This window comes from Hibiscus syriacus, unplaced genomic scaffold, assembly GCF_006381635.1.
Source record: "Hibiscus syriacus cultivar Baekdansim isolate YM2019G1 unplaced genomic scaffold, ASM638163v2 tig00110893_pilon, whole genome shotgun sequence".
Classification (NCBI taxonomy): Eukaryota; Viridiplantae; Streptophyta; class Magnoliopsida; order Malvales; family Malvaceae; genus Hibiscus; species Hibiscus syriacus.
In genome coordinates this window covers 1,995,411-2,009,506 of record NW_024062901.1, presented here as the reverse complement: position 1 = coordinate 2,009,506, position 14,096 = coordinate 1,995,411, and the positions used below count along the sequence as shown (strand labels likewise).

The 14,096-nt window shown below is 33.4% G+C and overlaps 1 protein-coding gene across 1 annotated transcript; it reads right to left on the bottom strand.

Moving 5' to 3' along the window:
• Window positions 1-281: 281 nt before the first annotated feature.
• On the bottom strand, window positions 282-1,395 carry LOC120145741 (probable aquaporin PIP2-8). The gene is made up of 4 exons (XM_039159496.1): window positions 1,086-1,395; window positions 711-1,006; window positions 484-624; window positions 282-410 (listed from the first exon to the last, which is right to left on the bottom strand). The coding sequence occupies exons 1-4, from the start codon at window positions 1,363-1,365 to the stop codon at window positions 291-293; spliced, it is 837 nt and encodes a 278-aa protein (XP_039015427.1). The 5' UTR covers window positions 1,366-1,395; the 3' UTR covers window positions 282-290.
• Between the last annotated feature and the right edge of the window lie 12,701 nt (window positions 1,396-14,096).

Below are 14,096 nucleotides of genomic sequence, written 5' to 3'. Positions count from 1 at the left end.
AGCTTTGTGATAAACTGCGTGCCTATTTTGTCATTTGCCTATAATTAGACACCCATTTTTATGTTTTCTTTTTAGAGTTGGAAAATCTATTAACTTAAATCTGAAAAGATTTTGCACTGCACACAGTAAAAAATAATAATAATGATGGAGAAAACCACTAAAGAGCAATGATACATGAAAGGCAAAAGCTAACAACAAAATAAAGAGAGATGATAAAGAAAGGTAATCATAATCATCTTCTCAATACACACAAACGAACAAATGAAGTATGAGCGAAGTGGGGATTTTGTTCAGTTGGTGGGGTTGCTGCGGAAGGATCCCAAAGCCTTGATGGCTGCTGCTCGGAGGATGTACTGGTGATAAACAGCTGCTGCAAGTGCTCCAACAAATGGGCCGACCCAGAAAATCCACTGTCCATCACAATAAATTAATGCAAGAGTTAGTTTAAGACGCACAGTAAAAAGTAGGGTTATGATCACTTACATGGTCATCCCAGGCTTTCTCGTTGTTGTAGATGACAGCAGCACCGAAGCTCCTAGCAGGGTTGATACCAGTACCAGTGAGGGGGATGGTAGCTAAGTGAACCATGAACACAGCGAACCCAATGGGGAGTGGAGCCAAAACCTATAGACAAAACAGTTTAAACTGCATCAAAAACGTAACTTTCAGTAAGCATGAACAGTTTCGAAAACATCGATGAAAATACATACAGGGACGTGAGAGTCACGAGCGCTTCTCTTTGGGTCGGTGGCTGAGAAAACAGTGTAGACAAGGACGAAAGTCCCAATAATTTCGGCTCCTAAAGCAGTTCCCTTGTTGTACCCAGTCGCCACGGTGTTAGCACCACCGCCAAGGGAGTTATATTCATGTTTCATGAAAGCCTTAACCAACCCAACTCCACATATGGCACCCAAGGACTGAGCCACCATGTAAGCCACAGCCCTAATCAACGACACTTTACGGGCCAAAAACAACCCGAAAGTCACCGCAGGGTTAATGTGTCCACCTAAACCAAAAACCACCGGAAAATCATTAGCGATCAGTAAACAAAAGGGTACTTAGTTTTTTAACTTCTTCTTGCTTACCTGATATACCGGCGGTGCAGTAAACAAGGATGAAGATCATGCCACCAAAAGCCCATGCAATACCCAAGAGACCAACGCCGCCACAAGCGTCGGTTTGTTTCTTGTGGCCAATAACGGTGGCGATGGTGACGTAGAGGAAGAGGAGAGTGGCTATGAACTCGGCTATAAGGGCTCTGTAGAAAGACCATAGCTTGAGTTCGGCCATGTCAATCAGAGGTGCTGGTGGAGGGTCCACATAGTCCTTGCGACCCTGTCCTTCTTCACTAACTTCCTTAGACATTGTTTAGAACCTAGTCGAGCTTTTTCTTGCCTTGGCTGCTCTTAAGCTCATGGAGAACTAACTTTCTTTGTGCAAATAAGTGCCGTCTCAACTCACTCCATTTAAACTGGTGTCAAGGGGCAGCACAAATGGTGCATTTCTAAGTAAGACAAGGGTAGTTTGGGAATGTAATTTGAGTTATGGAATAAAATATTAACAACGTTAAACAATAAATGAAAGGTAAATAAATTATTTATTTAATCACTAAACTATCACTTTAGTTTAGTTTTGATCACTCAATTATTTTTTTAAATCAACCATAATGTTTTTTTATTCTTCGACCGTTAAAAATTAACAAAATTTTTAATATTATATTTTCTTATATCTTTCAGTGATAACTTGATATTATGTTATTTATATTATCGTTAATCTTTTAACGATAGATAATCAAAATAAAATTAAAACATAATGTCAATGACAATTTTTTTAAAAAAATAGTTGAGTGATTAAAATATAATCAAAATAATGATTGAGTGACTGAAAACATACATTATCCTAAACTAAATTGAGAGTATGATTCATATAATACAATTATATACAAACATTTTATTTAAACTAATGGACAATTGTTTTAGAAGTAATAATATTGTTAAGTGAAATGGAAGAAGTGAGGGTGGGGCCTGGGGCTGGGTATGTCCAGCGAGACCATGTGAGGGTGTGAGGACTAAAAGCAATCATCTCTCTCAAAGCAGGGTTGCAAGGGTCAGCCTGGCATCCAACCAATGCCACGCTTAAAAACAACGGTCATATCTCGTCATTTTTCTCTCTTTTTTAATTTTTTTATATTTTCTCCCATTAACTTATACGAATTTCCTACAATACCCCTCCCTTCTCTTGCCACGTCATTCATAATACCATTTCGTTGCTCCCAAGTTATTTACAGCCTTTGTTTACGCATTAAGACTCCAAGAATTTATTTGAAGTTTGTTGTTTTTTAAATTACAATATTTCATTGTGTATCAAATGACAAGCAATTGGTATCAGAAAGTAATTCTACATTATCTTTAAAAGTTCTTTTTGTTTTAAATATTAATTAAAAATATAATACTTTTTAATTACAACGTGCAAAATTAAAAATAATATTTATATGTCAAATAATAATTCAAAGTATAAGGTTAACACTCGTGCTATTTCTCTCTATTTAAGGTAAATGTAAGAGACATCGCCTTACTTGAAGCAACCTCAAAACTACACAAATGCCTGCTTCAAGTAATAGTAAGTGGCTAGGGAGCCGGTCTAATCATGTTCAACAGTTTAATTTTGGAAAAAAATTCATGGGAGGTTGCGGATTCATCAAAGGATCTCGTCGCAACAGCTGGCAAGGAGTATCACGGATGATGCTGCGGCACATTCGGGACCGGTCCCACCCATGGTTTTCGGAACCGGACCGGTTAGCGAACCGGTCATGTTACCGGTTTATTGGTTTAACCGGTTGAATCGGTCAGATCGATCAGAAGAACCGGACGACGTCATAATTATTTAAAAAACTAAATAAAAAATACCAAAAATATTTAATAAAAAATAATTTTTTATATCTCAAGTCATATTCAAAGCAAGTCATAACATATATAAGTTAAAAACCATAAAATTAAATGAAACAAAATGATTCAAATTAACTATAATATAATATTTAAGGTAAAACATATTAAATAATAAATATAATTATATAACTATAATTAAAAAATAAATTTGGGGTTAAAAAAATCATAACAAAATGATATTGTTTGGTTTAATTTTTTTTAAAAACAATCTCACATGGCTAAGAAACATAGAAGAGAATCCCAAAAGTCTAAAGAGTACAAATATGAGAACAAAACAATCTCACATTGCTAAGAAACATAGAAGCGCATCACAACTAACTTCTATAAATAATAGAGGTAATTTGACATTCTAAATCATGGAACCTTTTGGTGAGCATTGAGTGAACTATTCTTTCACTTTAATCAAGCTCAAATTTTAGGCTTCAATCGAGCTTCTAATTTTTTTTGAGTTCAAGTCTTTTTGAGTTCAAGTTTCAATATTATATTTCGAGTTTGAGTTGATCTTGATAATTTTTAGCTTGTCAGTTTGAGTTGAGTTGAGCTTACTTTTAAAGTTTTCAAGTTCGAGTCGAGCTCAGCAATACTCGAGTTCGACTTGGCTCGTTTAACAAACGACGTTGTTTGGTTTAATTTTTTTAAAAACAAAAATATCTGTTTTTCCCGGGTTTTCCCGGTTTTCAGCCTGTCCGGTTCGAACGGTTCAGTGGTTCTGACCGTTTCACTAATAGCGGTTCAACATATTTAGATTGAACCGGACTAAATAACGATTCCCGATTAAACCGACCAATCTAATCCGATTTTCAAAACAGAGGTCCCACCACAACGTGCTTATCATGTTTTTTTTTATTGTTTGTTTTTTTATCACTAACCTATCCACGTCACGATCCCACGCACAATCGAAAGTAGTTATCTACATATCCTCAAATTAAGACATTCATTTTGAATTAGTCCATAAATTTTACCTTCATTAGAATCGATATCTAATTTTTTGAACATTCTAATAATTTATTCTAAAACAATCGAAAGTTTAAGAACTAATATAAAATGATACCATAATTTAAAGTTAAATTTAAAATGAATTATTAAAATATTCAAAAGAAAACATGAATCGATTTAAAAGGAGAACATAATTTAGAGATGTCAGGCTTAATGATAAAGTATCTAAATTATAGTATTTTTAATAGATGGGTGGCTAAACTATTTTTTTAATGATTTTTCGATGTCTAACATTATCACTTTATGTTTCTGGATCGTAAACTCTGTTAATTTCCTTCATTAAGTGAAATGTTTCACATTTTGGTAATTTGAAAAAATCATTTAAAATTTTAAAAATAAAATTATATTAGAAAATTTGAGATATCCTCAAAACTTCGAAAGCTTTCATTTCAACTTCTAAACTTATGTCGACCATCAACTTTTATAGTCCACAAAGCTCTATCCGACCTCACCTCCCTCGACGATCAATACCTCTATGAAATCACGACCGATCGACAGACGACCAATCAACGTTTTATACCTCGTGAACCCAATAATTAAAATCATGATCTCGTACGATTCTGATGGGGAACATCTGCAAATTACGGTGGCGTTGACCAGGAGGATGGAAAGGAGTACGTCGATGGTGGTGGTCGTGACGGAAAAGGGAGATGAAAATGATTAGGATTGATGATTTAGGGTTTTTAGGGATTTTGTGTTTTTATAATTTAAGAAAAAAAATGTTTCTTTTATAAATATTATCATGTTTTTAGTTTTTTAATAATAGATAAATTTTAAAATTATAAAAATATGAAATGTGTCCCTTAATGAAAAATAAACCTTATTTATACTCCGAACACATAAAATGATAATGTTTATAAGTTACGTACTCAAATCATTTAAAAAAATAGATAGGACACTTATTTTACAATTAAACCAGAGATATAATGTAATTAATTTGGGAGAAAATGATATGGTATATCGCTATTTGTCCACGTAGGCAGCGTATTGGGAAACGGCTAGTTGATTCCAGATTCTTCTGGGGAAAGCCGTTGAACAAACGGGAAGGAAGAGATGGACCACCCGCCACCGTTCTCCATCAACGGTCACATGTATATAACCTTTATAATTTTCTCTCTCTTTCTCTTATTGTTTTATAATTACGCTTTTCTGTGTGCGGCTATGATTATCCCTTTGAAAATTTTGAAATCCCTAAAGCACGTTAAGGGCGTGGGGTCCATTTTACATGAAAGCAACCTCCTCCTACTTTTCTTTTCCCAAACGAGATTCCAATTCCACATTTCTCCTCAATTATTTTTCTTCTTCCCCAAGAATTTGGGAAGTTTTATTGTGAGTCGGTTAAAAAACGGTTAAAAAAATAAGTGTCTGGTTAAATAAATAACCGATTAAGATTTATATGGTAAATGTTATATGATTTAATCAAAAATATAAAATATGCGTTACCTATTACATTAAAATACCAATCGATTTTTTTAAGGTTGTAAATAATGTAAAAGGTAAAAAAATAGACGTTACCTATTACATTAAAATATTTACCCATTTTTTGAAGGTTGCTAATAATGTAAACTGTACCAAGAATAGGCGTTATCTATTACATTAAAATACCTACCGGTTTTTTTAAGATTACTAATAATATAAACGGTAAACAAAATATGTGTTACCTATTACATTAAACTACCTACCAGATATGTTGAAAGTATCGATTCTATTTAAATAAGTATTAACAATTTTAGAATTTAAAAGAAAAACAGTCATAGCGCCTATAAAGTATCAATACTTTAAAAAAAATATTGATACATAACAATATAACAGATAAAAATATGACAAAACTAGTTTCATTATGACAAAACAGGTAAAGAGCTACCGAATATGTTAAAAGTATCGATACTTTATAAAAATGTATCGATACATAACAATATAAAAGATAAAAATATGACAAAACTGGTAAAGAGCTACCGGATATGTTAAAAATATCAATACTTTTTGTACATATATCGATACTTTGTTGAAAGTTATGTAATTTATGTTTCAAAAAATTTTAACATTGCTTCATGTTTTCCACCTACAATATTAATTTAATAATTTCATTTACACAAAAAATTATTTGATTGTTTGAATATTTTATAAAATATTATTTAGAATTTAAATTTAACAATTTTAAACAAAGATAATATTAAAAATGTAATATATATGTTTATTATTTTTAATTTAATAATAATATATATCGTAACATAAAAATAAATTATTAGACACAAATAATTACTAAATTAATATCTTAAAACTCACTCAAAAGATAATCCTAAACTAATGTGTTGAAAACATTTTGATATTTCGATATAACAAATTAAGTTAAATGAATTTTAAGATTTTCCAAATGATTTTCTAAGTATATTCGATATAATTATTCGAATATAAAAACATTACTCCAAATATTTCAAAAATCATTTTTAATCCTTACTTAAGTGTAAAATTAAGTTTTAATCTTAAATCAATTTCAAAATAATCTTTCAAAGTATTTCGAACCATTTCAAAGCCAAAAATTCCAGATTGTTCAGAGGGAACCAATTCCCCCCCAAGGGGGTACTGATTCCCCCCTGAACGGTTTGGCTCCGAGATTTCCAGAATGCTCGGAGGGAACCGATTCCCCCATAGGGGGTATCGATTCCCCCCTGATCAACGGTCGAAATATTTGAATTTTACACTTAGGGAACCGATTTCCTATGAGGGGGAACCGATTCCCCCACGCTCCAAGCTGTTTTATTAATTGTTTTCACACTAAAACGGCTATATGATCTTCACTAATCATCCCCAACGTTCATAAGTGATTCAAGGTGTATTTAAACAAGTTCTGAAGCCCTTGATCAACAAGAAATCATAGAGAAACAAGAGAGAAAGCATCAAACAGCAAGTTTGTGCAAATCAAGCCAATTTTCCTTTCAATATTCATTTTGCTTTCAAGAACACCATTTGTGCTCATTTGTAATTATCTTTGAGTGTTCTTTTCTTGTTCTAGAATTGTGCAAACATCTTACCTTCTGAGGTTTTCCTTGTAAGTTTGCAAATTTGTAATCTTCTCTTTGGGAAAGAGTGTTCTCAAGAATTGGGGTATATTCTTGAGGGTGTTGTAAGGTTATCTCTTTGGCCTCAAAAGAAAGAACAAATTAGTGAATTTGTTGGAAAATCCTTAGTGTGGATAGCTAAGGTAGTGGACGTAAACTTTAATTGAGAAAGTCGAACCACTCTAAATCGCTGTGCAATTACTTTCAATTTTCTGCAAAAGCTTCCACCAAATTTTTAATTGCCAATTCACCCCCCTCTTGGCCAAATCCGTCAATCGATTAACTCAACAATTGGCATCAAAGCCTAACTCATTTGAAGGTTTAATCGCCTCTTGAGTCGATTCGGGAAGAGTTATATCGATAATCAAAGTCATCAATGGCCTCCGCTTCAAACTTCGACTCCGGTCTCGACTCGATGCTCGTCAACCAGCCTACTTTCTTCAATGGAGCTAATTATACCTATTGGAAGAATAGAATGATGTACTTCATTCAAGCAAGTGACATGGAGCATGGAATGCTGTAGAAGAAGGATACATCAAACCTCTCACTCATCCAAGGTTGTGGAGTGAAGGAGAGACAAGAATGTTCAAGCTCAACTCCAAAGCCATCCATATCATTTTTTTTGCTCTTGGACCAGATGAATACGGAAGAGTTTCATCGTGTACAACCGCCAAAGAAATATGGGACAAACTTCAAGTCACTCATGAAGGTACCGATGACGTAAAGAAATCTAAAATTAGTATTCTAACGCATAGCTATGAAAATTTCAGGATGAAACCAAATGAAGATATCAAAGCTATGACGGATAGATTTTCAACGATTGTCAATGGTCTCAAATCATATGGAGAGATCATTTCAAATGAAAAGCTTGTGAGGAAGTTAGTCTACTCCCTCCCAAAATCGTGACAATCAAAGAAGACGACAATCATCGAGTCTAAGGACTTAACGTCCTTAACTCTTGAAGAGCTAATTGGGTCACTCCTCACTCATGAAATGATGCTCGAAGATGAGGTGGACCTCGACAAAATTGACGAGACAGCAAAGGAGAAGGAGAAGAAGAAAAACATTGGAGTTGCTCTCAAATCCACAAAAGATGAGAGTGATTCGAATAACGATGACGATGACGAGGAAATGGTATTGTTTGCCAAACGGTTCAGAAAAATGATGAGACCTTATCGAGGAAGAAAATTCAAACGAAATGAAGGCCTCAAAAATAAACCGAAAGAGAAGGACCCAATCATTTGCTACGAATGTAAAAAGCCAGGGCATGTTAAATATGATTGCCCACAATTGAAGAAAAAGGGTCAATCAAAGAATAAGCACAAGGCTCATGTGGCTACATGGAGCGATGAAGAAAGTTCCGATGAAGAGGAGCAAGAAGTAGCTAACTTGTGTTTGATGGCATTTGGGGAAGATTCTAAGGTAACCTCTAACTCATTCGATTTTGATGATTTATCCTATGATGAGTTATTAGAGGAATATAATGGGTTGGCTTCGGATTATGAGAAATTATTTTTAAAATATAAAAACGATGTTTCAAAATTGAAAAATGAAAACAAACTCATATCCAAAACCAACAACGATCTTGAAAGTAAAATCAAAGATTTGCAAATCAAACTAGAAGAGTTTGAAAAGAAAAATTTAGATTTGCAAAATTTACTTTCAAAGATCAATGATGATCATCAAAAGAAAATTGATGATCTTAAAACTTCTTTTGATAAAGTTGGAACAAAACATTTTGAAAAAAGGTGGAAATTCAAAATCCAACTTTGTTAGAAAAAGTTTTAGAAACTACAATCATAGAGGTCCCCAAAGAACCTCTAATGGAAAAATCGTTAGAAGTATGTGGGTTCCTAAAGAACTCGTTACTACTAAAGATAAAAATATCCTACACAAATGGATACCTAAGGGGACCAGGATTTTGGAAACTAATGAATATGGATCCAAAAGAATTTGGGTACCAAAAATCAAAAATTAATCTATGTTTGTAGGGAAAGGAGCATTGCTACAAGGCACGGGAAACAAATTCAAATTCATGGTACCTTGATAGTGGATGCTCAAGACACATGACCGGAGACAAAAGCCGGTTCATTGAGCTTAACGCCAAAAATGGAGGAGAAGTGACTTTTGGAGACAATTCAAAAGGTCACATTGAAGGTATTGGTACAATAGGTAATAGGGGTGTATTCGGTTCGGTTTTTTACCAAAAATAGAACCGAACCGAAATAAACGGTTTTTCAATATTTAAACCGAAACCGAAACCGAATAGTTAAAAAACCAAAAAAACCGAAACCGCTTTTTTCGGTTCGGTTCGGGTTTTTTAACGGTTCGGGTTTTTCGGTTCGGTTTTTCGGTTTTTCAATGAAAAAATCACTTGAAACTATAATTTTTTTTTTATAAAAATTGCCTATTCGGTTCAATATGGAACAAATGGGTTCCATATGGAAAACCCGAACCGAACCGAATCAAAAAAATGAAGCCTTTAAACCGAACCGAAAACCGAACCGTTTAAAGCCAAACCGAACCGAACCGTTTTACTCGGTTCGTGTCGATTTTTCGGTTTTATCAGTTTCGTTGCTCACCCCTAATAGGTAATACATCTTCCATACAAATTAAGAATGTTTTATATGTGAATGGATTAAAGCATAATCTATTGAGTATTAGTCAATTATGCGATAAAGGATTCAATGTCTTATTTGAAATTAATGGTTGTAAAGTCATTGACATTGCATCTAATCGGATTATGCTTGTTGGTCATAGAATATGGAACATTTACATGGTGCATTTAGATTCTTTTGATATGACTAATTTATGCCTAGTTGCTAACGATGAACATGATAGTTGGTTATGGCATAGGAGACTAGGACATGCTAGTATGAGTGTTTTGCAACGGCTAATTCAAGGTGATTTAGTTCGAGGGTTGCCTAAGCTTAAATTTGATAATGATAAAATATGTGATGCTTGTGCTAAAGGAAAATAAAAGCGTGTTTCTTTTAAATCCATTAATGACGTATCAACTAGTAGAGTATTACAATTGATCCATGTAGATCTTTTTGGGCCAACTAGGACTACTAGCTTGGGTGGAAAACAATATGCATTTGTCTTGGTAGATGACTATTCTAGATATACTTGGGTTTTATTTTTAAGTACTAAAGATGAAGCATTAGAACAGTTTATCACATTTTCAAAAATAATCCAAAATAAAAAGGGTTACTCTATAACTAGTGTTAGGAGTGATCATGGCACTGAATTTGAAAATCTTGGATTTATTGAATTTTGTAATTCTAATGGTATTAGTCATAATTTTTCAGCACCTAGAACCCCTCAACAAAATGGAGTTGTTGAGAGGAAAAATCGAACTTTAGAAGAAATGGCTAGAACCATGCTTTGTGAAAATAATTTGCCAAAATATTTTTGGGCGGAAGCCACAAATACTGCTTGTTATGTTGTTAATCGAGTAATGATTAGGCCAATTTTAAAGAAAACTCCATATGAAATTTTCAAAAATAAAAAGCCTAATATTAGCTATTTTCATCCTTTTGAATGTAAATGTTTTGTTTTAACGGTAAAGAAAACCTTGGCAAATTTGATGCTAAAAGTGATGAAGGAATTTTTCTGGGTTACTCCTTAAATTCTAAAGCTTATCGAGTATTTAATAAAAGAACTTTAGTTGTAGAAGAGTCTATACATGTTGTTTTCGATGATAATCCCCTTCCAAGGAAGGATTATTGTGTGAATGATGATGTAGGTGTTATAAATACAAATGATGTTAGACATGAAGTTGGAGAACCATCATCAAAGGAAGAAACGAAAAATGAGGAAACTCATGATCCTCTTGAGAATCCAACCATTGAAGAAAGGGAAGTATCTTATCCAAGAGAGTACAACTATGTCAAGGATGGTGAAATTATAGGTGATCCATCAAAAGGGGTAACAACTCGATATTCTCTTAGAAATATTTGTAATTATGTTGCATTTATCTCATACATAGAGCCTAAGAATATTAAAGAAGCATTAAATGATGAACATTGGATTATGGCTATGCAAGAAGAGTTAAATCAATTTGAGAGAAGTAAAGTATGGACATTAGTTGAAAGGCCTAGTAATAAATCTACTGTAGGTACTAGATGGGTATTTAGGAATAAGCTTGATGAGAGTGGTAATATAGTGAGAAACAAGGCTAGACTTGTTGCTCAAGGGTATACTCAAGAAGAGGGCATAGACTATGATGAAACATACGCTCCCGTAGCTAGGATGGAAGCAATTAGAATGTTATTAACATTTGCATGTTTTCATGAATTTAAATTATATCAAATGGATGTTAAAAGTGCATTTTTAATTGGTTTTATAAAAGAAAAAGTGTATGTGGAACAACCTCCAGGTTTTGAAGATTCAAAATTTCCAGATCATGTTCTTAAATCGACAAAAGCTCTTTATGGTTTAAAACAAGCTCCTAGAGCTTGGTATGAAAGATTGTCAAATTTTTTAATTGAAAAAGGGTTTTCAAAAGGAAAGGTTGACACTACATTGTTTTTAAAGATTAAAGGTAAAGATTTATTAGTAGTTCAAATTTATGTTGATGATATAATATTTGGTTCTACTAATAATGTTCTTTGCCAAGAATTTTCTAAGCTAATGCAAAGTGAGTTTGAGATGAGCATGATGGGGGAGCTCTCATTTTTCTTGGGACTCCAAATCAAGCAAAGAAAAGATGGCATATTCATTAATCAAGCTAAGTACGTCAAAGATATGCTCAAGAAGTTTGGACTGGAAAATGGGAAACCTCATGACACTCCAATGAGCTCTTCAACAAAGCTTGACTTAGATGAAAGAGGTAAATATGTAGATGTTAAATTATATAGGTCAATGATTGGCTCTTTGCTTTATCTAACTGCAAGTAGACCGGACATTATGTTTAGTGTTTTCTTATGTGCTAGATTTCAATCATGTCCTAAGGAATCACATTTACTAGCCGTTAAGAGAATCTTTAGATACCTTAAGGACACTCATAGTTTAGGACTTTGGTATCCTAGAGACTCTAGTTTTAGCTTGCATGCCTTCTCTGATGCGGATTATGGAGGATGTAAATTAGATAGGAAAAGCACCTCCGGTACTTGCCAATTCCTTGGAAATATGTTGATTTCTTAGTTTTCAAAGAAACAAAATTGTGTTGCATTATCTACCACTGAAGCGGAATATATTTCAGCCGGTAGTTGTTGTGCACAAGTTTTATGGATGAAACAACAACTTTTTGATTATGGAATTGAAGTATGTACTATTCCTATCAAGTGTGACAATACTAGTGCTATTTGTCTCACTAAAAATCCCATCCAACACTCTAGAACTAAACACATTGAAATTAGACATCACTTCATTAGAGACCATGTCACTAAGGAAGATGTAGTTCTAGAATTTGTTGATACTTTGCATCAATTAGCGGATATTTTTACAAAACCCTTAGATAAGGAAAGGTTTTGGACACTTAGGAGAGAATTAGGTTTAACTAACCTATCTTCACTTAGTGTTTAAAATAATTCAGCACTTTTAATAAATACTGAAAAATGCTCATAATAGTAATTTTTTTATTGCATTCATTGCTATTAGTTAGGGGGGAGTTTATGATTCTTGATGAAAAATTAATTTTATGTTCAAATATCGATTAAAGATTAATTTAATTGTTTGAACATAATTATTTTTCAATATATGAGTTGCCTATACCACTAGAGAAGATTAATTTAGCATTTTGTGTGCTTAAAAATCGGATTTTAGCATTTTGGTGCAGAGGGAATCGATCCCCCCCATGAGGGAACTGATTCCCCCTTTGAAGGGGAACTGATTCCCCCCACAGGGGAATCGATACCCCACTGGGGTTCTGTTAAAATCGGGCAGAACACCCCAAAACCCTCTTCCGCCGTTCTCTCTCAACTTTTCTCAAATCTCCATTTTTGCCTCACATCAACGATATTAATCGAATTCGAATCAAATATCATCTTCTAAACTGTTGGAATCATTAAAATCGTGCAAATAACATCTAAATCCCCTCAATCTTCATCTTTCAAGGTAAATTTTTCTAAACTCTCTATTTCATTGATTTTGAAAATAGGAATAGTTTTAATTAGTTCTAGGTTGAAATAGTGATCGGGCATTGATTGTTTAGTGATTAGAAACTAGATGTTACAACTAATTTCATCAAAAACACAAGAATTTTCCAAAAATTTTTAAATTTTTGAAATTAAAAAAATGTTAATTTTCAAATTATTGTGTTTTGATTAAATTATGTTGTTGTTATGAAAACTATACATATATTGTTTCTCAAAACCATATTTTTCAAAAGTTTTTCAAAAACTTTGCCCATTAGAATTGATTTAGAAAACCTTGAAATATTGAGGACTCAATTGAGTTTTGGGATTAATTGAATTGCATACATTTGTTTTTAAAATTACAGGTTATCCAATCTATTCCGATTTCCTTTACCATGTCCAATCCTAAACGTGCTAGGTCTTCATCTAGTCGTTCTAGTCGTCAACCAAATCCACCTCCAAATCCTCCTCTTATTCCTCAAAATCCTATTCCAAATCTTGATCCTAACTTGACTATCCAAAATTCTTGTTTCAATCAACCGGGTCCTAAAGATTATCGTTATTGGTTTTACCAATATTTTGACTCGTATAAGATTATGGAAGAACGTATCCCATCTCTTCAAGCTATGGTTGCTATTAACTTTAAATATCTCCCTATCTTGCACGAATGGAAATTTGATAAACTTTTCGAACTTGAACCCGTTGTCTATCATCAACTTGTTCGTATCTTCTATTATAATGCCGTTTGTATCAAAATCGTGACAAAACCAAAACCATAGGAGTACGTTCCTACCTCCTAGTTCAATATTTCCATCTTGATCTGGCTTACATAGCCAATGCCTTAGGCTTGGATAATGAAGGTTTATCAAATGAAAACAAAGTTTTAGGCTCACGATATAAACGAAATGATAGTGCAAGTGTTCTAGATCTTCATGAGTGTTTTCTTCATCTCATGATCACTTGGTGGTTTCGACCATCCGGGGATCGTTATTCTACTCTCAGAGCTTTAGATCTTT

Coding starts and splice junctions, on each gene's coding strand:
- LOC120145741 (XM_039159496.1), bottom strand. CDS start 1,365: ATGTCTAAGGAAGTTAGTGAAGAAGGACAGGGTCGCAAGGACTATGTG. Junction 1,007..1,085: donor CTGCACCGCCGGTATATCAG/GTAAGCAAGAAG, acceptor TTTTTGGTTTAG/GTGGACACATTAACCCTGCG. Junction 625..710: donor CTCGTGACTCTCACGTCCCT/GTATGTATTTTC, acceptor TTTTGTCTATAG/GTTTTGGCTCCACTCCCCAT.